The sequence below is a fragment of the Phalacrocorax carbo genome, chromosome 28, assembly GCF_963921805.1.
Source record: "Phalacrocorax carbo chromosome 28, bPhaCar2.1, whole genome shotgun sequence".
Taxonomy (NCBI): Eukaryota; Metazoa; Chordata; class Aves; order Suliformes; family Phalacrocoracidae; genus Phalacrocorax; species Phalacrocorax carbo.
In genome coordinates, this window is record NC_087540.1 from 2,095,559 (window position 1) to 2,122,102 (window position 26,544).

Consider the following 26,544-nt stretch of genomic DNA (forward strand, 5'->3'; position numbering starts at 1 on the left):
CAGTGGCCCTGGCTGCCCCTGTCCCTTCAGCTCCTTTGGGACTCCCTCCAGTTCCAGGCTTTGGAAGAAGTGCTTGGACGACAGAAGGGCAAGGACACATTGCGAGTCGCAACCTAAGACCAGAGCCTTGGCCAGGAGGGCGATAGCCTGCACAGAAACATCTTCTGCTTGGTCAGTGAACTGCCTCATCAACGGGAAACCAATAGCCACCCTCGCTTGCTGCTCACATGTCCCACTGGGGAACCTCCTGGACGCCCTTTGCACGCTCAGACAGCACCACACCCCCATCCACCCACCCATGTCTCTTCCAACTACCTTAGACCTTGGTGGAAGTCAGCTCCTACAGGCACAGGACAGGACCACCATTGGCCCTTAGCTGCCCACCCTTTTCCCAAGCAGCAACTTGGCTGAGCATCCCACGAGGGAAGGAACACGAGGAGACGTCACGCTACAATGCAGCATAAACTTTAATGGTTAGTCTAAAGAGTGAAACAAAGCAGCGCGTGCTGGAAGGGACCCGGTCCGGGCTGCTACAGGTGCAGCTGACGGTCAGGCAACCCTTCACAGCAACGGGACACGCGTCTTCCTCCCACACACACGGGCAGGGGGTGATGAGCTGGGCCCCTCTCAGCTTGCTTCAGGATGAACCCATGGCACAGGACAGCAGGAGGCAACAGGGACTCATGATGCGGAGAAGAAAGCAGGAGGAGAAGACGACATCAGTTGGCCATGTTTCCAGGCAGCACAGCAAGGCCCCTTGCTTCCACCCCTCCTTTGCAGGAGGGCACGAGGGTGCTCAGCCCCTCTGGAAACCCTGGCCAGCAGCTCCGTCCTCAGTGCGGCACCTGGCTTTGGGCTTCCCGGTCGATGCACTCACCGGACGTCCGGCCCGCCTTTAGCAGGGCAGGCACCTTCTGCCGTAGTAGCGGCCACCAAGGCCGGAGAAGTTAAAGCCCCCGGAGGAGATGGGCACTCCCTCCTCACTCAGGATGCTGCCAACGGCAGCGGAGGTGGTGGATCCCACAGCGGTGTTCTGGGGGAAGGAGCTGAGGATGGGTCCGGGCAGGGTCACCACCACGGGAGAGGGCTGGATCACCACCCGGGAGTCCTGGCACTGCCTGACACAGGGCTCGTTGCAGCTGTTGGCAAGCGGGGTTGGCCCACAGGGACGGCACAGATCGTAGCAGGACATGGCCGTGGGACGGAGGTGCACCTGGGAGAGGGGGCAGGGAAAGCACAGTCAGCGTGTGAGGTGCAGCCTGACCGGGTGCTCGGCAAGAGAAAAGGCACGCTCTGGGGAGCAGGGACGGGCGGCATAGGAAAGAAGAGAGCCTTAGGAGCCCAGTCCACAAGGTTTCCCTGCAAAGACATTCCAAGACCTCCTTCCGTCAAAGCCCAGCGGACAACAAGTTGGACAGAGATTATGGGAGCAGGAGCAAGGCTCTCAGCAGAACCAACCTGAACGAAAAGCCATGACTGAGCCCTAAAGAATCAGAGAAAAACAAGACCAAGAGGAGAGTGAGGCAAAGGTAGTTGCGGCTCACCTTGTTCAGCAAGGAGGAGAAGGCAAGAGAAGACGATGAGGATTCCGACAGCTGGACTGGCTTTTATACTGGCCCAGACCGCCCCAGGCCCACAGGCACCCTCTGCGCATGTCATGTCTTCACCAACAAGCTCATCTCTTATGCAAAGCATCACAATTAGAGAAATGGGGACACTGCTTTTGTTCCCTGCAACGCTGCCTTTTCATTTCCCTGTTCATGACATGCCCATTGAGCCACACAGCCTCCTTTCAAGTGACAGTATTAGAGGCCAACATGATTCCAGGGGAAATGACACGTCAGCATAGGCCGACGATGCGGACGGTGATGAAGAGCCTCCCACCCCGCCAGCTGATGCCAGTCCCTTCCCCTCCAGGGCATCACTTTAAAGTGTTTCCTGAAGAATGGAGCAGGTCTCCTCACAACCCTGAGGCTTCAGCCTGGACATCCACATGCAAAGGTCAGCACCATTAGTCGCTCTCCCTCACACTGTGCTCACTCACACTGATTTAGGGATCGCCTTTCTAGGCAGGGCACTCGGCTCTGCAGGTTTAGACGCTGTCGCTGGGACTGAGCCGTGCTCTCAGCAGAAGATTGCCTCCCTCTTTTGCCATCCTCCTTCTCTCCTCCACCCCTGCCTGCCTGAAGCAGCAGGCTACCCGTGGCTAAGAATGAAGGCTGTTCCCCTCCCAGCGCTCTTTGCTGGACACCACGGGCAAAGGTGGAGGCACCCCAGCACCAAGGCATGTGATGGCCAAGCCACACACGTCCTCCTTCCTGCCCCTGTCTTTGCCACCACTTCTGCCCTGGCCATCCAGGCTGCCGGCACACCAGGCACGACCAAAGACTTGGCGGGAGTTCCACGGGACCCCCAGCCCTCCTCTGCAGCAAGCAGGCTCGACAAGGCTTTGCAAGGACAGTCGGGGAGGAGCACGGCACACGAGGGGCCTCCTACTCAACCTGCAGCATGCCCAGAGCGGCAGGGCCAAAGTATTGCCTGTGCAGGACAAGGGACTGGGAAGGAGGGACTGAGAGCAGAGCTGCTGGGGTACCACTGCCTCCCCCTCCACAGCCTGAAGGGAGAAAAGCATCCCTGCTTGGCGGCTCTCCAGGCACAGCCCACACAGCAGCTGAGTGAGGTTTCTGGAGAACTGCCTGCAGGTCTGCTCCACAGCCACTTCCCTTCAGGACACAGTGACACACGCAGGAGGACTCTGCAACACTTCATGCTTTTGTCCACAAGGCTGCTCCGGTGGGGGCAAAGATGCTTTTCCTGCTATGTTCTAGACCTCCTCAGAGTATCCAGGGCTTGCCACCGATGCCACCCATTGCCTTCACATGAGGGAGGGCAATGCCTGCCTGTCCATCCCCCTCCCCTACCCCTCTTACACAACCATGCTCAACCCACCCCCGTTGTCCCAAATTCTAGGCGAGGGATCACATCTCCCCTTACGCAGTGGCCCTGGCTGCCCCTGTCCCTTCAGCTCCTTTGGGACTCCCTCCAGTTCCAGGCTTTGGAAGAAGTGCTTGGACGACAGAAGGGCAAGGACACATTGCGAGTCGCAACCTAAGACCAGAGCCTTGGCCAGGAGGGCGATAGCCTGCACAGAAACATCTTCTGCTTGGTCAGTGAACTGCCTCATCAACGGGAAACCAATAGCCACCCTCGCTTGCTGCTCACATGTCCCACTGGGGAACCTCCTGGACGCCCTTTGCACGCTCAGACAGCACCACACCCCCATCCACCCACCCATGTCTCTTCCAACTACCTTAGACCTTGGTGGAAGTCAGCTCCTACAGGCACAGGACAGGACCACCATTGGCCCTTAGCTGCCCACCCTTTTCCCAAGCAGCAACTTGGCTGAGCATCCCACGAGGGAAGGAACACGAGGAGACGTCACGCTACAATGCAGCATAAACTTTAATGGTTAGTCTAAAGAGTGAAACAAAGCAGCGCGTGCTGGAAGGGACCCGGTCCGGGCTGCTACAGGTGCAGCTGACGGTCAGGCAACCCTTCACAGCAACGGGACACGCGTCTTCCTCCCACACACACGGGCAGGGGGTGATGAGCTGGGCCCCTCTCAGCTTGCTTCAGGATGAACCCATGGCACAGGACAGCAGGAGGCAACAGGGACTCATGATGCGGAGAAGAAAGCAGGAGGAGAAGACGACATCAGTTGGCCATGTTTCCAGGCAGCACAGCAAGGCCCCTTGCTTCCACCCCTCCTTTGCAGGAGGGCACGAGGGTGCTCAGCCCCTCTGGAAACCCTGGCCAGCAGCTCCGTCCTCAGTGCGGCACCTGGCTTTGGGCTTCCCGGTCGATGCACTCACCGGACGTCCGGCCCGCCTTTAGCAGGGCAGGCACCTTCTGCCGTAGTAGCGGCCACCAAGGCCGGAGAAGTTAAAGCCCCCGGAGGAGATGGGCACTCCCTCCTCACTCAGGATGCTGCCAACGGCAGCGGAGGTGGTGGATCCCACAGCGGTGTTCTGGGGGAAGGAGCTGAGGATGGGTCCGGGCAGGGTCACCACCACGGGAGAGGGCTGGATCACCACCCGGGAGTCCTGGCACTGCCTGACACAGGGCTCGTTGCAGCTGTTGGCAAGCGGGGTTGGCCCACAGGGACGGCACAGATCGTAGCAGGACATGGCCGTGGGACGGAGGTGCACCTGGGAGAGGGGGCAGGGAAAGCACAGTCAGCGTGTGAGGTGCAGCCTGACCGGGTGCTCGGCAAGAGAAAAGGCACGCTCTGGGGAGCAGGGACGGGCGGCATAGGAAAGAAGAGAGCCTTAGGAGCCCAGTCCACAAGGTTTCCCTGCAAAGACATTCCAAGACCTCCTTCCGTCAAAGCCCAGCGGACAACAAGTTGGACAGAGATTATGGGAGCAGGAGCAAGGCTCTCAGCAGAACCAACCTGAACGAAAAGCCATGACTGAGCCCTAAAGAATCAGAGAAAAACAAGACCAAGAGGAGAGTGAGGCAAAGGTAGTTGCGGCTCACCTTGTTCAGCAAGGAGGAGAAGGCAAGAGAAGACGATGAGGATTCCGACAGCTGGACTGGCTTTTATACTGGCCCAGACCGCCCCAGGCCCACAGGCACCCTCTGCGCATGTCATGTCTTCACCAACAAGCTCATCTCTTATGCAAAGCATCACAATTAGAGAAATGGGGACACTGCTTTTGTTCCCTGCAACGCTGCCTTTTCATTTCCCTGTTCATGACATGCCCATTGAGCCACACAGCCTCCTTTCAAGTGACAGTATTAGAGGCCAACATGATTCCAGGGGAAATGACACGTCAGCATAGGCCGACGATGCGGACGGTGATGAAGAGCCTCCCACCCCGCCAGCTGATGCCAGTCCCTTCCCCTCCAGGGCATCACTTTAAAGTGTTTCCTGAAGAATGGAGCAGGTCTCCTCACAACCCTGAGGCTTCAGCCTGGACATCCACATGCAAAGGTCAGCACCATTAGTCGCTCTCCCTCACACTGTGCTCACTCACACTGATTTAGGGATCGCCTTTCTAGGCAGGGCACTCGGCTCTGCAGGTTTAGACGCTGTCGCTGGGACTGAGCCGTGCTCTCAGCAGAAGATTGCCTCCCTCTTTTGCCATCCTCCTTCTCTCCTCCACCCCTGCCTGCCTGAAGCAGCAGGCTACCCGTGGCTAAGAATGAAGGCTGTTCCCCTCCCAGCGCTCTTTGCTGGACACCACGGGCAAAGGTGGAGGCACCCCAGCACCAAGGCATGTGATGGCCAAGCCACACACGTCCTCCTTCCTGCCCCTGTCTTTGCCACCACTTCTGCCCTGGCCATCCAGGCTGCCGGCACACCAGGCACGACCAAAGACTTGGCGGGAGTTCCACGGGACCCCCAGCCCTCCTCTGCAGCAAGCAGGCTCGACAAGGCTTTGCAAGGACAGTCGGGGAGGAGCACGGCACACGAGGGGCCTCCTACTCAACCTGCAGCATGCCCAGAGCGGCAGGGCCAAAGTATTGCCTGTGCAGGACAAGGGACTGGGAAGGAGGGACTGAGAGCAGAGCTGCTGGGGTACCACTGCCTCCCCCTCCACAGCCTGAAGGGAGAAAAGCATCCCTGCTTGGCGGCTCTCCAGGCACAGCCCACACAGCAGCTGAGTGAGGTTTCTGGAGAACTGCCTGCAGGTCTGCTCCACAGCCACTTCCCTTCAGGACACAGTGACACACGCAGGAGGACTCTGCAACACTTCATGCTTTTGTCCACAAGGCTGCTCCGGTGGGGGCAAAGATGCTTTTCCTGCTATGTTCTAGACCTCCTCAGAGTATCCAGGGCTTGCCACCGATGCCACCCATTGCCTTCACATGAGGGAGGGCAATGCCTGCCTGTCCATCCCCCTCCCCTACCCCTCTTACACAACCATGCTCAACCCACCCCCGTTGTCCCAAATTCTAGGCGAGGGATCACATCTCCCCTTACGCAGTGGCCCTGGCTGCCCCTGTCCCTTCAGCTCCTTTGGGACTCCCTCCAGTTCCAGGCTTTGGAAGAAGTGCTTGGACGACAGAAGGGCAAGGACACATTGCGAGTCGCAACCTAAGACCAGAGCCTTGGCCAGGAGGGCGATAGCCTGCACAGAAACATCTTCTGCTTGGTCAGTGAACTGCCTCATCAACGGGAAACCAATAGCCACCCTCGCTTGCTGCTCACATGTCCCACTGGGGAACCTCCTGGACGCCCTTTGCACGCTCAGACAGCACCACACCCCCATCCACCCACCCATGTCTCTTCCAACTACCTTAGACCTTGGTGGAAGTCAGCTCCTACAGGCACAGGACAGGACCACCATTGGCCCTTAGCTGCCCACCCTTTTCCCAAGCAGCAACTTGGCTGAGCATCCCACGAGGGAAGGAACACGAGGAGACGTCACGCTACAATGCAGCATAAACTTTAATGGTTAGTCTAAAGAGTGAAACAAAGCAGCGCGTGCTGGAAGGGACCCGGTCCGGGCTGCTACAGGTGCAGCTGACGGTCAGGCAACCCTTCACAGCAACGGGACACGCGTCTTCCTCCCACACACACGGGCAGGGGGTGATGAGCTGGGCCCCTCTCAGCTTGCTTCAGGATGAACCCATGGCACAGGACAGCAGGAGGCAACAGGGACTCATGATGCGGAGAAGAAAGCAGGAGGAGAAGACGACATCAGTTGGCCATGTTTCCAGGCAGCACAGCAAGGCCCCTTGCTTCCACCCCTCCTTTGCAGGAGGGCACGAGGGTGCTCAGCCCCTCTGGAAACCCTGGCCAGCAGCTCCGTCCTCAGTGCGGCACCTGGCTTTGGGCTTCCCGGTCGATGCACTCACCGGACGTCCGGCCCGCCTTTAGCAGGGCAGGCACCTTCTGCCGTAGTAGCGGCCACCAAGGCCGGAGAAGTTAAAGCCCCCGGAGGAGATGGGCACTCCCTCCTCACTCAGGATGCTGCCAACGGCAGCGGAGGTGGTGGATCCCACAGCGGTGTTCTGGGGGAAGGAGCTGAGGATGGGTCCGGGCAGGGTCACCACCACGGGAGAGGGCTGGATCACCACCCGGGAGTCCTGGCACTGCCTGACACAGGGCTCGTTGCAGCTGTTGGCAAGCGGGGTTGGCCCACAGGGACGGCACAGATCGTAGCAGGACATGGCCGTGGGACGGAGGTGCACCTGGGAGAGGGGGCAGGGAAAGCACAGTCAGCGTGTGAGGTGCAGCCTGACCGGGTGCTCGGCAAGAGAAAAGGCACGCTCTGGGGAGCAGGGACGGGCGGCATAGGAAAGAAGAGAGCCTTAGGAGCCCAGTCCACAAGGTTTCCCTGCAAAGACATTCCAAGACCTCCTTCCGTCAAAGCCCAGCGGACAACAAGTTGGACAGAGATTATGGGAGCAGGAGCAAGGCTCTCAGCAGAACCAACCTGAACGAAAAGCCATGACTGAGCCCTAAAGAATCAGAGAAAAACAAGACCAAGAGGAGAGTGAGGCAAAGGTAGTTGCGGCTCACCTTGTTCAGCAAGGAGGAGAAGGCAAGAGAAGACGATGAGGATTCCGACAGCTGGACTGGCTTTTATACTGGCCCAGACCGCCCCAGGCCCACAGGCACCCTCTGCGCATGTCATGTCTTCACCAACAAGCTCATCTCTTATGCAAAGCATCACAATTAGAGAAATGGGGACACTGCTTTTGTTCCCTGCAACGCTGCCTTTTCATTTCCCTGTTCATGACATGCCCATTGAGCCACACAGCCTCCTTTCAAGTGACAGTATTAGAGGCCAACATGATTCCAGGGGAAATGACACGTCAGCATAGGCCGACGATGCGGACGGTGATGAAGAGCCTCCCACCCCGCCAGCTGATGCCAGTCCCTTCCCCTCCAGGGCATCACTTTAAAGTGTTTCCTGAAGAATGGAGCAGGTCTCCTCACAACCCTGAGGCTTCAGCCTGGACATCCACATGCAAAGGTCAGCACCATTAGTCGCTCTCCCTCACACTGTGCTCACTCACACTGATTTAGGGATCGCCTTTCTAGGCAGGGCACTCGGCTCTGCAGGTTTAGACGCTGTCGCTGGGACTGAGCCGTGCTCTCAGCAGAAGATTGCCTCCCTCTTTTGCCATCCTCCTTCTCTCCTCCACCCCTGCCTGCCTGAAGCAGCAGGCTACCCGTGGCTAAGAATGAAGGCTGTTCCCCTCCCAGCGCTCTTTGCTGGACACCACGGGCAAAGGTGGAGGCACCCCAGCACCAAGGCATGTGATGGCCAAGCCACACACGTCCTCCTTCCTGCCCCTGTCTTTGCCACCACTTCTGCCCTGGCCATCCAGGCTGCCGGCACACCAGGCACGACCAAAGACTTGGCGGGAGTTCCACGGGACCCCCAGCCCTCCTCTGCAGCAAGCAGGCTCGACAAGGCTTTGCAAGGACAGTCGGGGAGGAGCACGGCACACGAGGGGCCTCCTACTCAACCTGCAGCATGCCCAGAGCGGCAGGGCCAAAGTATTGCCTGTGCAGGACAAGGGACTGGGAAGGAGGGACTGAGAGCAGAGCTGCTGGGGTACCACTGCCTCCCCCTCCACAGCCTGAAGGGAGAAAAGCATCCCTGCTTGGCGGCTCTCCAGGCACAGCCCACACAGCAGCTGAGTGAGGTTTCTGGAGAACTGCCTGCAGGTCTGCTCCACAGCCACTTCCCTTCAGGACACAGTGACACACGCAGGAGGACTCTGCAACACTTCATGCTTTTGTCCACAAGGCTGCTCCGGTGGGGGCAAAGATGCTTTTCCTGCTATGTTCTAGACCTCCTCAGAGTATCCAGGGCTTGCCACCGATGCCACCCATTGCCTTCACATGAGGGAGGGCAATGCCTGCCTGTCCATCCCCCTCCCCTACCCCTCTTACACAACCATGCTCAACCCACCCCCGTTGTCCCAAATTCTAGGCGAGGGATCACATCTCCCCTTACGCAGTGGCCCTGGCTGCCCCTGTCCCTTCAGCTCCTTTGGGACTCCCTCCAGTTCCAGGCTTTGGAAGAAGTGCTTGGACGACAGAAGGGCAAGGACACATTGCGAGTCGCAACCTAAGACCAGAGCCTTGGCCAGGAGGGCGATAGCCTGCACAGAAACATCTTCTGCTTGGTCAGTGAACTGCCTCATCAACGGGAAACCAATAGCCACCCTCGCTTGCTGCTCACATGTCCCACTGGGGAACCTCCTGGACGCCCTTTGCACGCTCAGACAGCACCACACCCCCATCCACCCACCCATGTCTCTTCCAACTACCTTAGACCTTGGTGGAAGTCAGCTCCTACAGGCACAGGACAGGACCACCATTGGCCCTTAGCTGCCCACCCTTTTCCCAAGCAGCAACTTGGCTGAGCATCCCACGAGGGAAGGAACACGAGGAGACGTCACGCTACAATGCAGCATAAACTTTAATGGTTAGTCTAAAGAGTGAAACAAAGCAGCGCGTGCTGGAAGGGACCCGGTCCGGGCTGCTACAGGTGCAGCTGACGGTCAGGCAACCCTTCACAGCAACGGGACACGCGTCTTCCTCCCACACACACGGGCAGGGGGTGATGAGCTGGGCCCCTCTCAGCTTGCTTCAGGATGAACCCATGGCACAGGACAGCAGGAGGCAACAGGGACTCATGATGCGGAGAAGAAAGCAGGAGGAGAAGACGACATCAGTTGGCCATGTTTCCAGGCAGCACAGCAAGGCCCCTTGCTTCCACCCCTCCTTTGCAGGAGGGCACGAGGGTGCTCAGCCCCTCTGGAAACCCTGGCCAGCAGCTCCGTCCTCAGTGCGGCACCTGGCTTTGGGCTTCCCGGTCGATGCACTCACCGGACGTCCGGCCCGCCTTTAGCAGGGCAGGCACCTTCTGCCGTAGTAGCGGCCACCAAGGCCGGAGAAGTTAAAGCCCCCGGAGGAGATGGGCACTCCCTCCTCACTCAGGATGCTGCCAACGGCAGCGGAGGTGGTGGATCCCACAGCGGTGTTCTGGGGGAAGGAGCTGAGGATGGGTCCGGGCAGGGTCACCACCACGGGAGAGGGCTGGATCACCACCCGGGAGTCCTGGCACTGCCTGACACAGGGCTCGTTGCAGCTGTTGGCAAGCGGGGTTGGCCCACAGGGACGGCACAGATCGTAGCAGGACATGGCCGTGGGACGGAGGTGCACCTGGGAGAGGGGGCATGGAAAGCACAGTCAGCGTGTGAGGTGCAGCCTGACCGGGTGCTCGGCAAGAGAAAAGGCACGCTCTGGGGAGCAGGGACGGGCGGCATAGGAAAGAAGAGAGCCTTAGGAGCCCAGTCCACAAGGTTTCCCTGCAAAGACATTCCAAGACCTCCTTCCGTCAAAGCCCAGCGGACAACAAGTTGGACAGAGATTATGGGAGCAGGAGCAAGGCTCTCAGCAGAACCAACCTGAACGAAAAGCCATGACTGAGCCCTAAAGAATCAGAGAAAAACAAGACCAAGAGGAGAGTGAGGCAAAGGTAGTTGCGGCTCACCTTGTTCAGCAAGGAGGAGAAGGCAAGAGAAGACGATGAGGATTCCGACAGCTGGACTGGCTTTTATACTGGCCCAGACCGCCCCAGGCCCACAGGCACCCTCTGCGCATGTCATGTCTTCACCAACAAGCTCATCTCTTATGCAAAGCATCACAATTAGAGAAATGGGGACACTGCTTTTGTTCCCTGCAACGCTGCCTTTTCATTTCCCTGTTCATGACATGCCCATTGAGCCACACAGCCTCCTTTCAAGTGACAGTATTAGAGGCCAACATGATTCCAGGGGAAATGACACGTCAGCATAGGCCGACGATGCGGACGGTGATGAAGAGCCTCCCACCCCGCCAGCTGATGCCAGTCCCTTCCCCTCCAGGGCATCACTTTAAAGTGTTTCCTGAAGAATGGAGCAGGTCTCCTCACAACCCTGAGGCTTCAGCCTGGACATCCACATGCAAAGGTCAGCACCATTAGTCGCTCTCCCTCACACTGTGCTCACTCACACTGATTTAGGGATCGCCTTTCTAGGCAGGGCACTCGGCTCTGCAGGTTTAGACGCTGTCGCTGGGACTGAGCCGTGCTCTCAGCAGAAGATTGCCTCCCTCTTTTGCCATCCTCCTTCTCTCCTCCACCCCTGCCTGCCTGAAGCAGCAGGCTACCCGTGGCTAAGAATGAAGGCTGTTCCCCTCCCAGCGCTCTTTGCTGGACACCACGGGCAAAGGTGGAGGCACCCCAGCACCAAGGCATGTGATGGCCAAGCCACACACGTCCTCCTTCCTGCCCCTGTCTTTGCCACCACTTCTGCCCTGGCCATCCAGGCTGCCGGCACACCAGGCACGACCAAAGACTTGGCGGGAGTTCCACGGGACCCCCAGCCCTCCTCTGCAGCAAGCAGGCTCGACAAGGCTTTGCAAGGACAGTCGGGGAGGAGCACGGCACACGAGGGGCCTCCTACTCAACCTGCAGCATGCCCAGAGCGGCAGGGCCAAAGTATTGCCTGTGCAGGACAAGGGACTGGGAAGGAGGGACTGAGAGCAGAGCTGCTGGGGTACCACTGCCTCCCCCTCCACAGCCTGAAGGGAGAAAAGCATCCCTGCTTGGCGGCTCTCCAGGCACAGCCCACACAGCAGCTGAGTGAGGTTTCTGGAGAACTGCCTGCAGGTCTGCTCCACAGCCACTTCCCTTCAGGACACAGTGACACACGCAGGAGGACTCTGCAACACTTCATGCTTTTGTCCACAAGGCTGCTCCGGTGGGGGCAAAGATGCTTTTCCTGCTATGTTCTAGACCTCCTCAGAGTATCCAGGGCTTGCCACCGATGCCACCCATTGCCTTCACATGAGGGAGGGCAATGCCTGCCTGTCCATCCCCCTCCCCTACCCCTCTTACACAACCATGCTCAACCCACCCCCGTTGTCCCAAATTCTAGGCGAGGGATCACATCTCCCCTTACGCAGTGGCCCTGGCTGCCCCTGTCCCTTCAGCTCCTTTGGGACTCCCTCCAGTTCCAGGCTTTGGAAGAAGTGCTTGGACGACAGAAGGGCAAGGACACATTGCGAGTCGCAACCTAAGACCAGAGCCTTGGCCAGGAGGGCGATAGCCTGCACAGAAACATCTTCTGCTTGGTCAGTGAACTGCCTCATCAACGGGAAACCAATAGCCACCCTCGCTTGCTGCTCACATGTCCCACTGGGGAACCTCCTGGACGCCCTTTGCACGCTCAGACAGCACCACACCCCCATCCACCCACCCATGTCTCTTCCAACTACCTTAGACCTTGGTGGAAGTCAGCTCCTACAGGCACAGGACAGGACCACCATTGGCCCTTAGCTGCCCACCCTTTTCCAAAGCAGCAACTTGGCTGAGCATCCCACGAGGGAAGGAACACGAGGAGACGTCAAGCTACAATGCAGCATAAACTTTAATGGTTAGTCTAAAGAGTGAAACAAAGCAGCGCGTGCTGGAAGGGACCCGGTCCGGGCTGCTACAGGTGCAGCTGACGGTCAGGCAACCCTTCACAGCAACGGGACACGCGTCTTCCTCCCACACACACGGGCAGGGGGTGATGAGCTGGGCCCCTCTCAGCTTGCTTCAGGATGAACCCATGGCACAGGACAGCAGGAGGCAACAGGGACTCATGATGCGGAGAAGAAAGCAGGAGGAGAAGACGACATCAGTTGGCCATGTTTCCAGGCAGCACAGCAAGGCCCCTTGCTTCCACCCCTCCTTTGCAGGAGGGCACGAGGGTGCTCAGCCCCTCTGGAAACCCTGGCCAGCAGCTCCGTCCTCAGTGCGGCACCTGGCTTTGGGCTTCCCGGTCGATGCACTCACCGGACGTCCGGCCCGCCTTTAGCAGGGCAGGCACCTTCTGCCGTAGTAGCGGCCACCAAGGCCGGAGAAGTTAAAGCCCCCGGAGGAGATGGGCACTCCCTCAGCGCTCAGGATGCTGCCAACGGCAGCGGAGGTGGTGGATCCCACAACGGTGTTCTGGGGGAAGGAGCTGAGGATGGGTCCGGGCAGGGTCACCACCACGGGAGACGGTTCGATCACCACCCGGGAGTCCTGGCACTGCCTGACACAGGGCTCGTTGCAGCTGTTGGCAAGCGGGGTTGGCCCACAGGGACGGCACAGATCGTAGCAGGACATGGCCGTGGGACGGAGGTGCACCTGGGAGAGGGGGCATGGAAAGCACAGTCAGCGTGTGAGGTGCAGCCTGACCGGGTGCTCGGCAAGAGAAAAGGCACGCTCTGGGGAGCAGGGACAGCGCTGGGAAAGGAGGCAGAAAGATTGAAGAGCAGCAGTCCTGAAGGGGGCCCTGCAAAGAAAGCCCAAGGCTTTCTCCCACCTGCCATGGTGGTAGCATGGAGCCTAGAGTTGGGAACAGCACAAAGAAGCAAGGCTCTGGGCAAAAGTGACACCAAAGTCAGAAAACAATCTGCGGTACGAGAGAGAGGAGAGTGAGGCAAAGGTGGTTGCAGCTCACCTTGTTCAGCAAGGAGGAGAAGGCAAGAGAAGACGATGAGGATTCCGACAGCTGGACTGGCTTTTATACTGGTCCAGACCGCCCCGGGCCCACAGGCACCCTCTGCGCATGTCACGTCTTTAACAACAAGCTTGTCTTGTATGCAAAGCATCACAATTAAAGAAATGGAGACACTGCTTATGTTCCCTGCAACGCTGCCTTTTCATTTCCCTGTTCATGGCACACCCGTCGAGCCACACAAGCTCCTTTCAAGTGGCAGTATTAGAGGCCAACGTATTTCCGGGGAAGTGACACAGAAGTGAAGGAAAAGGTGAAGTCAAACAGAAGGAGAGGGCTAACGTTGTCAGGCTCCGGCAGCCTCTCAGCCTCCCGGGGCTTGTTTTGAGGTTTTGTCCTAACATTTGGGGCCTCATTTCCTTCCAAACCTATCATTAAACGCCAGGCTTCCAACAAGCTGCCCGAGTGAGGACCAGCCCCGTCCCCAGCTTTCCCTAGCAACCAGCTCAGGCTGTGTAAGGCACCAGTTTTCCAAGCATGTCAGCTCTGCCCCAGGCTTTAGCCCTGGTGTGATACCCAGCGTTCCTCTCAGGAGAAAGCAGCCTGGCTGCTCCCCCTCTCACCTCCATCGGCGGCATCAGGAGGTCCCCAGTCACCAGCACAGGCATGTTTCAGAAAGAAGGACATGGCCCTTCCACAGGCAAGCGTTGCTGCCTCACTCCTGATAAACTGGGCTGTCCTCCACAAACAAAAGCCCGTGCTGGGCACCAAATACCACTGCTTTCCTCCTCCCCATGGTCCTTGCCTCAGCTTCTGCTTTGGCTCAACACACACGGTTCCAAACCCTCAGCAAGGTTTCCGTGCAACATGCAACCCTCCCCAGAAGCAAGAGAGGGCTGGCACTGCCAGCAAGGAGAGTCTGGAGAGATGTCAGGATCTCCCCAGCAGTGCATGCCAAGGGAAGGATTCAATGCCCTGCACTGCATTTCCTGGGGCAGAAGAGGAGCTGAACGTCCCCGAGAGGAATGACAGCCCAGCCTGGGGCACCAGCTCCCCTTGTCTGACACCCCAGCCAGGGCCTCACTGCAAACGCTGGACAAAACTCCTTCCCCAGCTAGACTGGGGAAGTCTCCACCAGAGGCGGTCAACTCTCTAACCACAGAGGCACAGGCCAAACTCCTCATTTCAGAGGATGACGAGAGCTTGGAAGGTGCACTGCGTTAACCTGGTGAGGCCAGCAAAAGTCCATCCAAACAGAAATGCTGTCAGGGCTCAGTGAGAGCCAGCTGCTCCCTGCAGGATGGGAGCCAGGAGGTGAGCATGATCACAAGGCCAGGAGGGCAGCAGCCTCACCAGCAATGGCCCCACTGCACGGCTCCTGAACAAGGAACACCCAGAGGCAGTAGACGGGAGCAGCCCAGAGTCCAGCTCAACCATCAAGTTCATGGTGAAGAAGCAGGACTGACATCAAGCAGGGCAGTCATCCCACAGGTCAGCAGCACATCCAGTGATCACAACCTGCGTCAACAGGGCCCACTGATTGCTGACCAGAACCATAATGACCAGACAGGTTCAAGGAGAGCCTGGGAAATCAGTGGGCAGCTTGAGGTCTGCATCAAGGGGGCTCGCGGTCAGGCATAAGCAGAGCCACAAAAGAACAGGAGGCTTACACTCCTGCCACCAAGCCAAAGAACAGCCTGAGGGCTCAGGACAGAGCTTAAGTAGAGCCCTGGGTCAAAGGGAAGAGGGAGAGAGCCCAGGTGAGGCGCATCAGGGCCGTTGGGCCTGTTGTTACTGCAGTCAGGGCAGTGATGTGCAAGAGGAAAGAGGAAATCTCCCGCACACCTGGGACACAGGGCACCAGTGCCATCCGTCTCAACAGTGTTGGGAAGGACTTGTTCCTTCAAGAAAGGATGCTTGCATTATTTCTGCAAGTGCAAAATCTGCCTTTTCTTCTAAGGCTCCTTTCAATCGCATCCTGGACCCAGAAAACCCACAGGTAGAGTCTCCGACCAGACCTTGATCCTCCCACGGTCAGCGCCTAGGGTGAGGGTCTGCCCAAAGGCTCCAGTGCTCTGCCGCACCCTGCGCTCTCTCACCATGTGCTGCAGATGCTGCCTTCCCTCCCTGGTGTGATCCTATCCCCCCACCATGCTTCTGCTCTCAGCCCAGCATGGCTCATGCGTGGTGATGGAGAGTGCTTTCCCTGGGGGCCTGCCTGCACAGCAGGGCACAGGGGGTTTGCTGACAGCAGCTGTCTTTCAGGGAAGACAGGGCTTTAGCTGTGGGGAAGGGCACTGGAAGTGTTCCCTCAGCGGATGGGAGAACACGGGAGGTGGCCCTCCCCCTACCTGAAGCAGGACTGGGGAGGCATGGAGCAAAACATCACCTGTGGAGGACTAGAGCACCAGGGAGGAAGGCATCGGCAGCTTGTCCTCTCCTACATCCCCTGTGGCAGGAGCAACCACCACCCCCCCGTGCAGTTTTCCACACCAACTGCATGCCAGCATCACAAACGAGCAAGGTTCCTTTGCTCCCTGACGCTGGTGGTCTTGCAGTTGAAGGCAGAGAGGCAAGAGGACACAAGGGCTGCATCCTGGAGGGATTCTCTCTTTCCTTCCTTCCTTCCTTCCTTCTCCTGGTGGGCAAGGGACTTGCTCGATGCCCTCACTTCCGTGTCATGGGCAACAAGTCATGCAAACTCCCAAGCAGTGACTGTGCAGCTCTGCTAACAGTGTTGACTACTTCAGAAAGGGGCCTGAGGGCCACGCAGAGATGGTCTGGGCACAGAAGTGGAGGGATACCACTATCTGAGCATCTCTCACAGACCACAGGCATCTTGAGCCATGCAAGGCATCGTGGGGTTTTGTTTTAGAGACACAACAAGTGTGGTGTTTAGGACGAAGGCATGTGGGTGACGTTGGGAAGGCTATATCCCATGGGAAGTACCGTCCACTCCAGGAGGTCACGTCAGTGGGAATCCCCTCCTCCCAATCCCGCAAGAAAGATGTGAGCCCACCACATCCCTTTGGACAGGCCTTTGCCTTGTAGAGCATCCCATTTCCCCTGGAACGCTTGGCTGAGCATCCCACGAGGGAAGGAACACGAGGAGACGTCAAGCTACAATGCAGCATAAACTTTAATGGTTAGTCTAAAGAGTGAAACAAAGCAGCGCGTGCTGGAAGGGACCCGGTCCGGGCTGCTACAGGTGCAGCTGACGGTCAGGCAACCCTTCACAGCAACGGGACACGCGTCTTCCTCCCACACACACGGGCAGGGGGTGATGAGCTGGGCCCCTCTCAGCTTGCTTCAGGATGAACCCATGGCACAGGACAGCAGGAGGCAACAGGGACTCATGATGCGGAGAAGAAAGCAGGAGGAGAAGACGACATCAGTTGGCCATGTTTCCAGGCAGCACAGCAAGGCCCCTTGCTTCCACCCCTCCTTTGCAGGAGGGCACGAGGGTGCTCAGCCCCTCTGGAAACCCTGGCCAGCAGCTCCGTCCTCAGTGCGGCACCTGGCTTTGGGCTTCCCGGTCGATGCACTCACCGGACGTCCGGCCCGCCTTTAGCAGGGCAGGCACCTTCTGCCGTAGTAGCGGCCACCAAGGCCGGAGAAGTTAAAGCCCCCGGAGGAGATGGGCACTCCCTCAGCGCTCAGGATGCTGCCAACGGCAGCGGAGGTGGTGGATCCCACAACGGTGTTCTGGGGGAAGGAGCTGAGGATGGGTCCGGGCAGGGTCACCACCACGGGAGACGGTTCGATCACCACCCGGGAGTCCTGGCACTGCCTGACACAGGGCTCGTTGCAGCTGTTGGCAAGCGGGGTTGGCCCACAGGGACGGCACAGATCGTAGCAGGACATGGCCGTGGGACGGAGGTGCACCTGGGAGAGGGGCATGGAAAGCACAGTCAGCGTGTGAGGTGCAGCCTGACCGGGTGCTCGGCAAGAGAAAAGGCACGCTCTGGGGAGCAGGGACAGCGCTGGGAAAGGAGGCAGAAAGATTGAAGAGCAGCAGTCCTGAAGGGGGCCCTGCAAAGAAAGCCCAAGGCTTTCTCCCACCTGCCATGGTGGTAGCATGGAGCCTAGAGTTGGGAACAGCACAAAGAAGCAAGGCTCTGGGCAAAAGTGACACCAAAGTCAGAAAACAATCTGCGGTACGAGAGAGAGGAGAGTGAGGCAAAGGTGGTTGCAGCTCACCTTGTTCAGCAAGGAGGAGAAGGCAAGAGAAGACGATGAGGATTCCGACAGCTGGACTGGCTTTTATACTGGTCCAGACCGCCCCGGGCCCACAGGCACCCTCTGCGCATGTCACGTCTTTAACAACAAGCTTGTCTTGTATGCAAAGCATCACAATTAAAGAAATGGAGACACTGCTTATGTTCCCTGCAACGCTGCCTTTTCATTTCCCTGTTCATGGCACACCCGTCGAGCCACACAAGCTCCTTTCAAGTGGCAGTATTAGAGGCCAACGTATTTCCGGGGAAGTGACACAGAAGTGAAGGAAAAGGTGAAGTCAAACAGAAGGAGAGGGCTAACGTTGTCAGGCTCCGGCAGCCTCTCAGCCTCCCGGGGCTTGTTTTGAGGTTTTGTCCTAACATTTGGGGCCTCATTTCCTTCCAAACCTATCATTAAACGCCAGGCTTCCAACAAGCTGCCCGAGTGAGGACCAGCCCCGTCCCCAGCTTTCCCTAGCAACCAGCTCAGGCTGTGTAAGGCACCAGTTTTCCAAGCATGTCAGCTCTGCCCCAGGCTTTAGCCCTGGTGTGATACCCAGCGTTCCTCTCAGGAGAAAGCAGCCTAGCTGCTCCCCCTCTCACCTCCATCGGCGGCATCAGGAGGTCCCCAGTCACCAGCACAGGCATGTTTCAGAAAGAAGGACATGGCCCTTCCACAGGCAAGCGTTGCTGCCTCACTCCTGATAAACTGGGCTGTCCTCCACAAACAAAAGCCCGTGCTGGGCACCAAATACCACTGCTTTCCTCCTCCCCATGGTCCTTGCCTCAGCTTCTGCTTTGGCTCAACACACACGGTTCCAAACCCTCAGCAAGGTTTCCGTGCAACATGCAACCCTCCCCAGAAGCAAGAGAGGGCTGGCACTGCCAGCAAGGAGAGTCTGGAGAGATGTCAGGATCTCCCCAGCAGTGCATGCCAAGGGAAGGATTCAATGCCCTGCACTGCATTTCCTGGGGCAGAAGAGGAGCTGAACGTCCCCGAGAGGAATGACAGCCCAGCCTGGGGCACCAGCTCCCCTTGTCTGACACCCCAGCCAGGGCCTCACTGCAAACGCTGGACAAAACTCCTTCCCCAGCTAGACTGGGGAAGTCTCCACCAGAGGCGGTCAACTCTCTAACCACAGAGGCACAGGCCAAACTCCTCATTTCAGAGGATGACGAGAGCTTGGAAGGTGCACTGCGTTAACCTGGTGAGGCCAGCAAAAGTCCATCCAAACAGAAATGCTGTCAGGGCTCAGTGAGAGCCAGCTGCTCCCTGCAGGATGGGAGCCAGGAGGTGAGCATGATCACAAGGCCAGGAGGGCAGCAGCCTCACCAGCAATGGCCCCACTGCACGGCTCCTGAACAAGGAACACCCAGAGGCAGTAGACGGGAGCAGCCCAGAGTCCAGCTCAACCATCAAGTTCATGGTGAAGAAGCAGGACTGACATCAAGCAGGGCAGTCATCCCACAGGTCAGCAGCACATCCAGTGATCACAACCTGCGTCAACAGGGCCCACTGATTGCTGACCAGAACCATAATGACCAGACAGGTTCAAGGAGAGCCTGGGAAATCAGTGGGCAGCTTGAGGTCTGCATCAAGGGGGCTCGCGGTCAGGCATAAGCAGAGCCACAAAAGAACAGGAGGCTTACACTCCTGCCACCAAGCCAAAGAACAGCCTGAGGGCTCAGGACAGAGCTTAAGTAGAGCCCTGGGTCAAAGGGAAGAGGGAGAGAGCCCAGGTGAGGCGCATCAGGGCCGTTGGGCCTGTTGTTACTGCAGTCAGGGCAGTGATGTGCAAGAGGAAAGAGGAAATCTCCCGCACACCTGGGACACAGGGCACCAGTGCCATCCGTCTCAACAGTGTTGGGAAGGACTTGTTCCTTCAAGAAAGGATGCTTGCATTATTTCTGCAAGTGCAAAATCTGCCTTTTCTTCTAAGGCTCCTTTCAATCGCATCCTGGACCCAGAAAACCCACAGGTAGAGTCTCCGACCAGACCTTGATCCTCCCACGGTCAGCGCCTAGGGTGAGGGTCTGCCCAAAGGCTCCAGTGCTCTGCCGCACCCTGCGCTCTCTCACCATGTGCTGCAGATGCTGCCTTCCCTCCCTGGTGTGATCCTATCCCCCCACCATGCTTCTGCTCTCAGCCCAGCATGGCTCATGCGTGGTGATGGAGAGTGCTTTCCCTGGGGGCCTGCCTGCACAGCAGGGCACAGGGGGTTTGCTGACAGCAGCTGTCTTTCAGGGAAGACAGGGCTTTAGCTGTGGGGAAGGGCACTGGAAGTGTTCCCTCAGCGGATGGGAGAACACGGGAGGTGGCCCTCCCCCTACCTGAAGCAGGACTGGGGAGGCATGGAGCAAAACATCACCTGTGGAGGACTAGAGCACCAGGGAGGAAGGCATCGGCAGCTTGTCCTCTCCTACATCCCCTGTGGCAGGAGCAACCACCACCCCCCCGTGCAGTTTTCCACACCAACTGCATGCCAGCATCACAAACGAGCAAGGTTCCTTTGCTCCCTGACGCTGGTGGTCTTGCAGTTGAAGGCAGAGAGGCAAGAGGACACAAGGGCTGCATCCTGGAGGGATTCTCTCTTTCCTTCCTTCCTTCCTTCCTTCTCCTGGTGGGCAAGGGACTTGCTCGATGCCCTCACTTCCGTGTCATGGGCAACAAGTCATGCAAACTCCCAAGCAGTGACTGTGCAGCTCTGCTAACAGTGTTGACTACTTCAGAAAGGGGCCTGAGGGCCACGCAGAGATGGTCTGGGCACAGAAGTGGAGGGATACCACTATCTGAGCATCTCTCACAGACCACAGGCATCTTGAGCCATGCAAGGCATCGTGGGGTTTTGTTTTAGAGACACAACAAGTGTGGTGTTTAGGACGAAGGCATGTGGGTGACGTTGGGAAGGCTATATCCCATGGGAAGTACCGTCCACTCCAGGAGGTCACGTCAGTGGGAATCCCCTCCTCCCAATCCCGCAAGAAAGATGTGAGCCCACCACATCCCTTTGGACAGGCCTTTGCCTTGTAGAGCATCCCATTTCCCCTGGAACGCTTGGCTGAGCATCCCACGAGGGAAGGAACACGAGGAGACGTCAAGCTACAATGCAGCATAAACTTTAATGGTTAGTCTAAAGAGTGAAACAAAGCAGCGCGTGCTGGAAGGGACCCGGTCCGGGCTGCTACAGGTGCAGCTGACGGTCAGGCAACCCTTCACAGCAACGGGACACGCGTCTTCCTCCCACACACACGGGCAGGGGGTGATGAGCTGGGCCCCTCTCAGCTTGCTTCAGGATGAACCCATGGCACAGGACAGCAGGAGGCAACAGGGACTCATGATGCGGAGAAGAAAGCAGGAGGAGAAGACGACATCAGTTGGCCATGTTTCCAGGCAGCACAGCAAGGCCCCTTGCTTCCACCCCTCCTTTGCAGGAGGGCACGAGGGTGCTCAGCCCCTCTGGAAACCCTGGCCAGCAGCTCCGTCCTCAGTGCGGCACCTGGCTTTGGGCTTCCCGGTCGATGCACTCACCGGACGTCCGGCCCGCCTTTAGCAGGGCAGGCACCTTCTGCCGTAGTAGCGGCCACCAAGGCCGGAGAAGTTAAAGCCCCCGGAGGAGATGGGCACTCCCTCAGCGCTCAGGATGCTGCCAACGGCAGCGGAGGTGGTGGATCCCACAACGGTGTTCTGAGGGAAGGAGCTGAGGATGGGTCCGGGCAGGGTCACCACCACGGGAGACGGTTCGATCACCACCCGGGAGTCCTGGCACTGCCTGACACAGGGCTCGTTGCAGCTGTTGGCAAGCGGGGTTGGCCCACAGGGACGGCACAGATCGTAGCAGGACATGGCCGTGGGACGGAGGTGCACCTGGGAGAGGGGCATGGAAAGCACAGTCAGCGTGTGAGGTGCAGCCTGACCGGGTGCTCGGCAAGAGAAAAGGCACGCTCTGGGGAGCAGGGACAGCGCTGGGAAAGGAGGCAGAAAGATTGAAGAGCAGCAGTCCTGAAGGGGGCCCTGCAAAGAAAGCCCAAGGCTTTCTCCCACCTGCCATGGTGGTAGCATGGAGCCTAGAGTTGGGAACAGCACAAAGAAGCAAGGCTCTGGGCAAAAGTGACACCAAAGTCAGAAAACAATCTGCGGTACGAGAGAGAGGAGAGTGAGGCAAAGGTGGTTGCAGCTCACCTTGTTCAGCAAGGAGGAGAAGGCAAGAGAAGACGATGAGGATTCCGACAGCTGGACTGGCTTTTATACTGGTCCAGACCGCCCCGGGCCCACAGGCACCCTCTGCGCATGTCACGTCTTTAACAACAAGCTTGTCTTGTATGCAAAGCATCACAATTAAAGAAATGGAGACACTGCTTATGTTCCCTGCAACGCTGCCTTTTCATTTCCCTGTTCATGGCACACCCGTCGAGCCACACAAGCTCCTTTCAAGTGGCAGTATTAGAGGCCAACGTATTTCCGGGGAAGTGACACAGAAGTGAAGGAAAAGGTGAAGTCAAACAGAAGGAGAGGGCTAACGTTGTCAGGCTCCGGCAGCCTCTCAGCCTCCCGGGGCTTGTTTTGAGGTTTTGTCCTAACATTTGGGGCCTCATTTCCTTCCAAACCTATCATTAAACGCCAGGCTTCCAACAAGCTGCCCGAGTGAGGACCAGCCCCGTCCCCAGCTTTCCCTAGCAACCAGCTCAGGCTGTGTAAGGCACCAGTTTTCCAAGCATGTCAGCTCTGCCCCAGGCTTTAGCCCTGGTGTGATACCCAGCGTTCCTCTCAGGAGAAAGCAGCCTGGCTGCTCCCCCTCTCACCTCCATCGGCGGCATCAGGAGGTCCCCAGTCACCAGCACAGGCATGTTTCAGAAAGAAGGACATGGCCCTTCCACAGGCAAGCGTTGCTGCCTCACTCCTGATAAACTGGGCTGTCCTCCACAAACAAAAGCCCGTGCTGGGCACCAAATACCACTGCTTTCCTCCTCCCCATGGTCCTTGCCTCAGCTTCTGCTTTGGCTCAACACACACGGTTCCAAACCCTCAGCAAGGTTTCCGTGCAACATGCAACCCTCCCCAGAAGCAAGAGAGGGCTGGCACTGCCAGCAAGGAGAGTCTGGAGAGATGTCAGGATCTCCCCAGCAGTGCATGCCAAGGGAAGGATTCAATGCCCTGCACTGCATTTCCTGGGGCAGAAGAGGAGCTGAACGTCCCCGAGAGGAATGACAGCCCAGCCTGGGGCACCAGCTCCCCTTGTCTGACACCCCAGCCAGGGCCTCACTGCAAACGCTGGACAAAACTCCTTCCCCAGCTAGACTGGGGAAGTCTCCACCAGAGGCGGTCAACTCTCTAACCACAGAGGCACAGGCCAAACTCCTCATTTCAGAGGATGACGAGAGCTTGGAAGGTGCACTGCGTTAACCTGGTGAGGCCAGCAAAAGTCCATCCAAACAGAAATGCTGTCAGGGCTCAGTGAGAGCCAGCTGCTCCCTGCAGGATGGGAGCCAGGAGGTGAGCATGATCACAAGGCCAGGAGGGCAGCAGCCTCACCAGCAATGGCCCCACTGCACGGCTCCTGAACAAGGAACACCCAGAGGCAGTAGACGGGAGCAGCCCAGAGTCCAGCTCAACCATCAAGTTCATGGTGAAGAAGCAGGACTGACATCAAGCAGGGCAGTCATCCCACAGGTCAGCAGCACATCCAGTGATCACAACCTGCGTCAACAGGGCCCACTGATTGCTGACCAGAACCATAATGACCAGACAGGTTCAAGGAGAGCCTGGGAAATCAGTGGGCAGCTTGAGGTCTGCATCAAGGGGGCTCGCGGTCAGGCATAAGCAGAGCCACAAAAGAACAGGAGGCTTACACTCCTGCCACCAAGCCAAAGAACAGCCTGAGGGCTCAGGACAGAGCTTAAGTAGAGCCCTGGGTCAAAGGGAAGAGGGAGAGAGCCCAGGTGAGGCGCATCAGGGCCGTTGGGCCTGTTGTTACTGCAGTCAGGGCAGTGATGTGCAAGAGGAAAGAGGAAATCTCCCGCACACCTGGGACACAGGGCACCAGTTCCATCCGTCTCAACAGTGTTGGAAAGGACTTGTTCCTTCAAGAAAGGATGCTTGCATTATTTCTGCAAGTGCAAAATCTGCCTTTTCTTCTAAGGCTCCTTTCAATCGCATCCTGGACCCAGAAAACCCACAGGTAGAGTCTCCGACCAGACCTTGATCCTCCCACGGTCAGCGCCTAGGGTGAGGGTCTGCCCAAAGGCTCCAGTGCTCTGCCGCACCCTGCGCTCTCTCACCATGTGCTGCAGATGCTGCCTTCCCTCCCTGGTGTGATCCTATCCCCCCACCATGCTTCTGCTCTCAGCCCAGCATGGCTCATGCGTGGTGATGGAGAGTGCTTTCCCTGGGGGCCTGCCTGCACAGCAGGGCACAGGGGGTTTGCTGACAGCAGCTGTCTTTCAGGGAAGACAGGGCTTTAGCTGTGGGGAAGGGCACTGGAAGTGTTCCCTCAGCGGATGGGAGAACACGGGAGGTGGCCCTCCCCCTACCTGAAGCAGGACTGGGGAGGCATGGAGCAAAACATCACCTGTGGAGGACTAGAGCACCAGGGAGGAAGGCATCGGCAGCTTGTCCTCTCCTACATCCCCTGTGGCAGGAGCAACCACCACCCCCCCGTGCAGTTTTCCACACCAACTGCATGCCAGCATCACAAACGAGCAAGGTTCCTTTGCTCCCTGACGCTGGTGGTCTTGCAGTTGAAGGCAGAGAGGCAAGAGGACACAAGGGCTGCATCCTGGAGGGATTCTCTCTTTCCTTCCTTCCTTCCTTCCTTCTCCTGGTGGGCAAGGGACTTGCTCGATGCCCTCACTTCCGTGTCATGGGCAACAAGTCATGCAAACTCCCAAGCAGTGACTGTGCAGCTCTGCTAACAGTGTTGACTACTTCAGAAAGGGGCCTGAGGGCCACGCAGAGATGGTCTGGGCACAGAAGTGGAGGGATACCACTATCTGAGCATCTCTCACAGACCACAGGCATCTTGAGCCATGCAAGGCATCGTGGGGTTTTGTTTTAGAGACACAACAAGTGTGGTGTTTAGGACGAAGGCATGTGGGTGACGTTGGGAAGGCTATATCCCATGGGAAGTACCGTCCACTCCAGGAGGTCACGTCAGTGGGAATCCCCTCCTCCCAATCCCGCAAGAAAGATGTGAGCCCACCACATCCCTTTGGACAGGCCTTTGCCTTGTAGAGCATCCCATTTCCCCTGGAACGCTTGGCTGAGCATCCCACGAGGGAAGGAACACGAGGAGACGTCAAGCTACAATGCAGCATAAACTTTAATGGTTAGTCTAAAGAGTGAAACAAAGCAGCGCGTGCTGGAAGGGACCCGGTCCGGGCTGCTACAGGTGCAGCTGACGGTCAGGCAACCCTTCACAGCAACGGGACACGCGTCTTCCTCCCACACACACGGGCAGGGGGTGATGAGCTGGGCCCCTCTCAGCTTGCTTCAGGATGAACCCATGGCACAGGACAGCAGGAGGCAACAGGGACTCATGATGCGGAGAAGAAAGCAGGAGGAGAAGACGACATCAGTTGGCCATGTTTCCAGGCAGCACAGCAAGGCCCCTTGCTTCCACCCCTCCTTTGCAGGAGGGCACGAGGGTGCTCAGCCCCTCTGGAAACCCTGGCCAGCAGCTCCGTCCTCAGTGCGGCACCTGGCTTTGGGCTTCCCGGTCGATGCACTCACCGGACGTCCGGCCCGCCTTTAGCAGGGCAGGCACCTTCTGCCGTAGTAGCGGCCACCAAGGCCGGAGAAGTTAAAGCCCCCGGAGGAGATGGGCACTCCCTCAGCGCTCAGGATGCTGCCAACGGCAGCGGAGGTGGTGGATCCCACAACGGTGTTCTGGGGGAAGGAGCTGAGGATGGGTCCGGGCAGGGTCACCACCACGGGAGACGGTTCGATCACCACCCGGGAGTCCTGGCACTGCCTGACACAGGGCTCGTTGCAGCTGTTGGCAAGCGGGGTTGGCCCACAGGGACGGCACAGATCGTAGCAGGACATGGCCGTGGGACGGAGGTGCACCTGGGAGAGGGGGCATGGAAAGCACAGTCAGCGTGTGAGGTGCAGCCTGACCGGGTGCTCGGCAAGAGAAAAGGCACGCTCTGGGGAGCAGGGACAGCGCTGGGAAAGGAGGCAGAAAGATTGAAGAGCAGCAGTCCTGAAGGGGGCCCTGCAAAGAAAGCCCAAGGCTTTCTCCCACCTGCCATGGTGGTAGCATGGAGCCTAGAGTTGGGAACAGCACAAAGAAGCAAGGCTCTGGGCAAAAGTGACACCAAAGTCAGAAAACAATCTGCGGTACGAGAGAGAGGAGAGTGAGGCAAAGGTGGTTGCAGCTCACCTTGTTCAGCAAGGAGGAGAAGGCAAGAGAAGACGATGAGGATTCCGACAGCTGGACTGGCTTTTATACTGGTCCAGACCGCCCCGGGCCCACAGGCACCCTCTGCGCATGTCACGTCTTTAACAACAAGCTTGTCTTGTATGCAAAGCATCACAATTAAAGAAATGGAGACACTGCTTATGTTCCCTGCAACGCTGCCTTTTCATTTCCCTGTTCATGGCACACCCGTCGAGCCACACAAGCTCCTTTCAAGTGGCAGTATTAGAGGCCAACGTATTTCCGGGGAAGTGACACAGAAGTGAAGGAAAAGGTGAAGTCAAACAGAAGGAGAGGGCTAACGTTGTCAGGCTCCGGCAGCCTCTCAGCCTCCCGGGGCTTGTTTTGAGGTTTTGTCCTAACATTTGGGGCCTCATTTCCTTCCAAACCTATCATTAAACGCCAGG

At 58.0% G+C, this 26,544-nt stretch overlaps 3 protein-coding genes and 5 pseudogenes across 3 annotated transcripts; all 8 read right to left on the reverse strand.

Moving 5' to 3' along the window:
• Positions 1-895: 895 nt before the first annotated feature.
• LOC135318074 (feather beta keratin-like) lies at positions 896-1,654 on the reverse strand (annotated as a pseudogene).
• Positions 1,655-3,890: 2,236 nt separating this feature from the next.
• Positions 3,891-4,649, reverse strand: LOC135318079 (feather beta keratin-like; annotated as a pseudogene).
• A 2,236-nt stretch (positions 4,650-6,885) lies between these two features.
• On the reverse strand, positions 6,886-7,644 carry LOC135318082 (feather beta keratin-like; annotated as a pseudogene).
• A 2,236-nt stretch (positions 7,645-9,880) lies between these two features.
• On the reverse strand, positions 9,881-10,639 carry LOC135318081 (feather beta keratin-like; annotated as a pseudogene).
• A 1,918-nt stretch (positions 10,640-12,557) lies between these two features.
• Positions 12,558-13,173, reverse strand: LOC135318040 (feather beta keratin). The gene has a single exon (XM_064474864.1). It carries the CDS (start codon positions 13,170-13,172, stop codon positions 12,876-12,878), a length of 297 nt encoding a protein of 98 aa, XP_064330934.1. The 5' UTR covers position 13,173; the 3' UTR covers positions 12,558-12,875.
• Positions 13,174-16,755: 3,582 nt separating this feature from the next.
• On the reverse strand, positions 16,756-17,371 carry LOC135318042 (feather beta keratin). The gene has a single exon (XM_064474868.1). It carries the CDS (start codon positions 17,368-17,370, stop codon positions 17,074-17,076), a length of 297 nt encoding a protein of 98 aa, XP_064330938.1. The 5' UTR covers position 17,371; the 3' UTR covers positions 16,756-17,073.
• Positions 17,372-20,952: 3,581 nt separating this feature from the next.
• Positions 20,953-22,065, reverse strand: LOC135318061 (feather beta keratin-like; annotated as a pseudogene).
• Positions 22,066-25,149: 3,084 nt separating this feature from the next.
• LOC135318045 (feather beta keratin) lies at positions 25,150-25,765 on the reverse strand. The gene has a single exon (XM_064474871.1). It carries the CDS (start codon positions 25,762-25,764, stop codon positions 25,468-25,470), a length of 297 nt encoding a protein of 98 aa, XP_064330941.1. The 5' UTR covers position 25,765; the 3' UTR covers positions 25,150-25,467.
• Between the last annotated feature and the right edge of the window lie 779 nt (positions 25,766-26,544).

What these genes read in the sequence shown, in the direction of transcription:
- LOC135318040 (XM_064474864.1), bottom strand. Translation starts at nt 13,172, where the DNA reads ATGTCCTGCTACGATCTGTGCCGTCCCTGTGGGCCAACCCCGCTTGCC.
- LOC135318042 (XM_064474868.1), bottom strand. Translation starts at nt 17,370, where the DNA reads ATGTCCTGCTACGATCTGTGCCGTCCCTGTGGGCCAACCCCGCTTGCC.
- LOC135318045 (XM_064474871.1), bottom strand. Translation starts at nt 25,764, where the DNA reads ATGTCCTGCTACGATCTGTGCCGTCCCTGTGGGCCAACCCCGCTTGCC.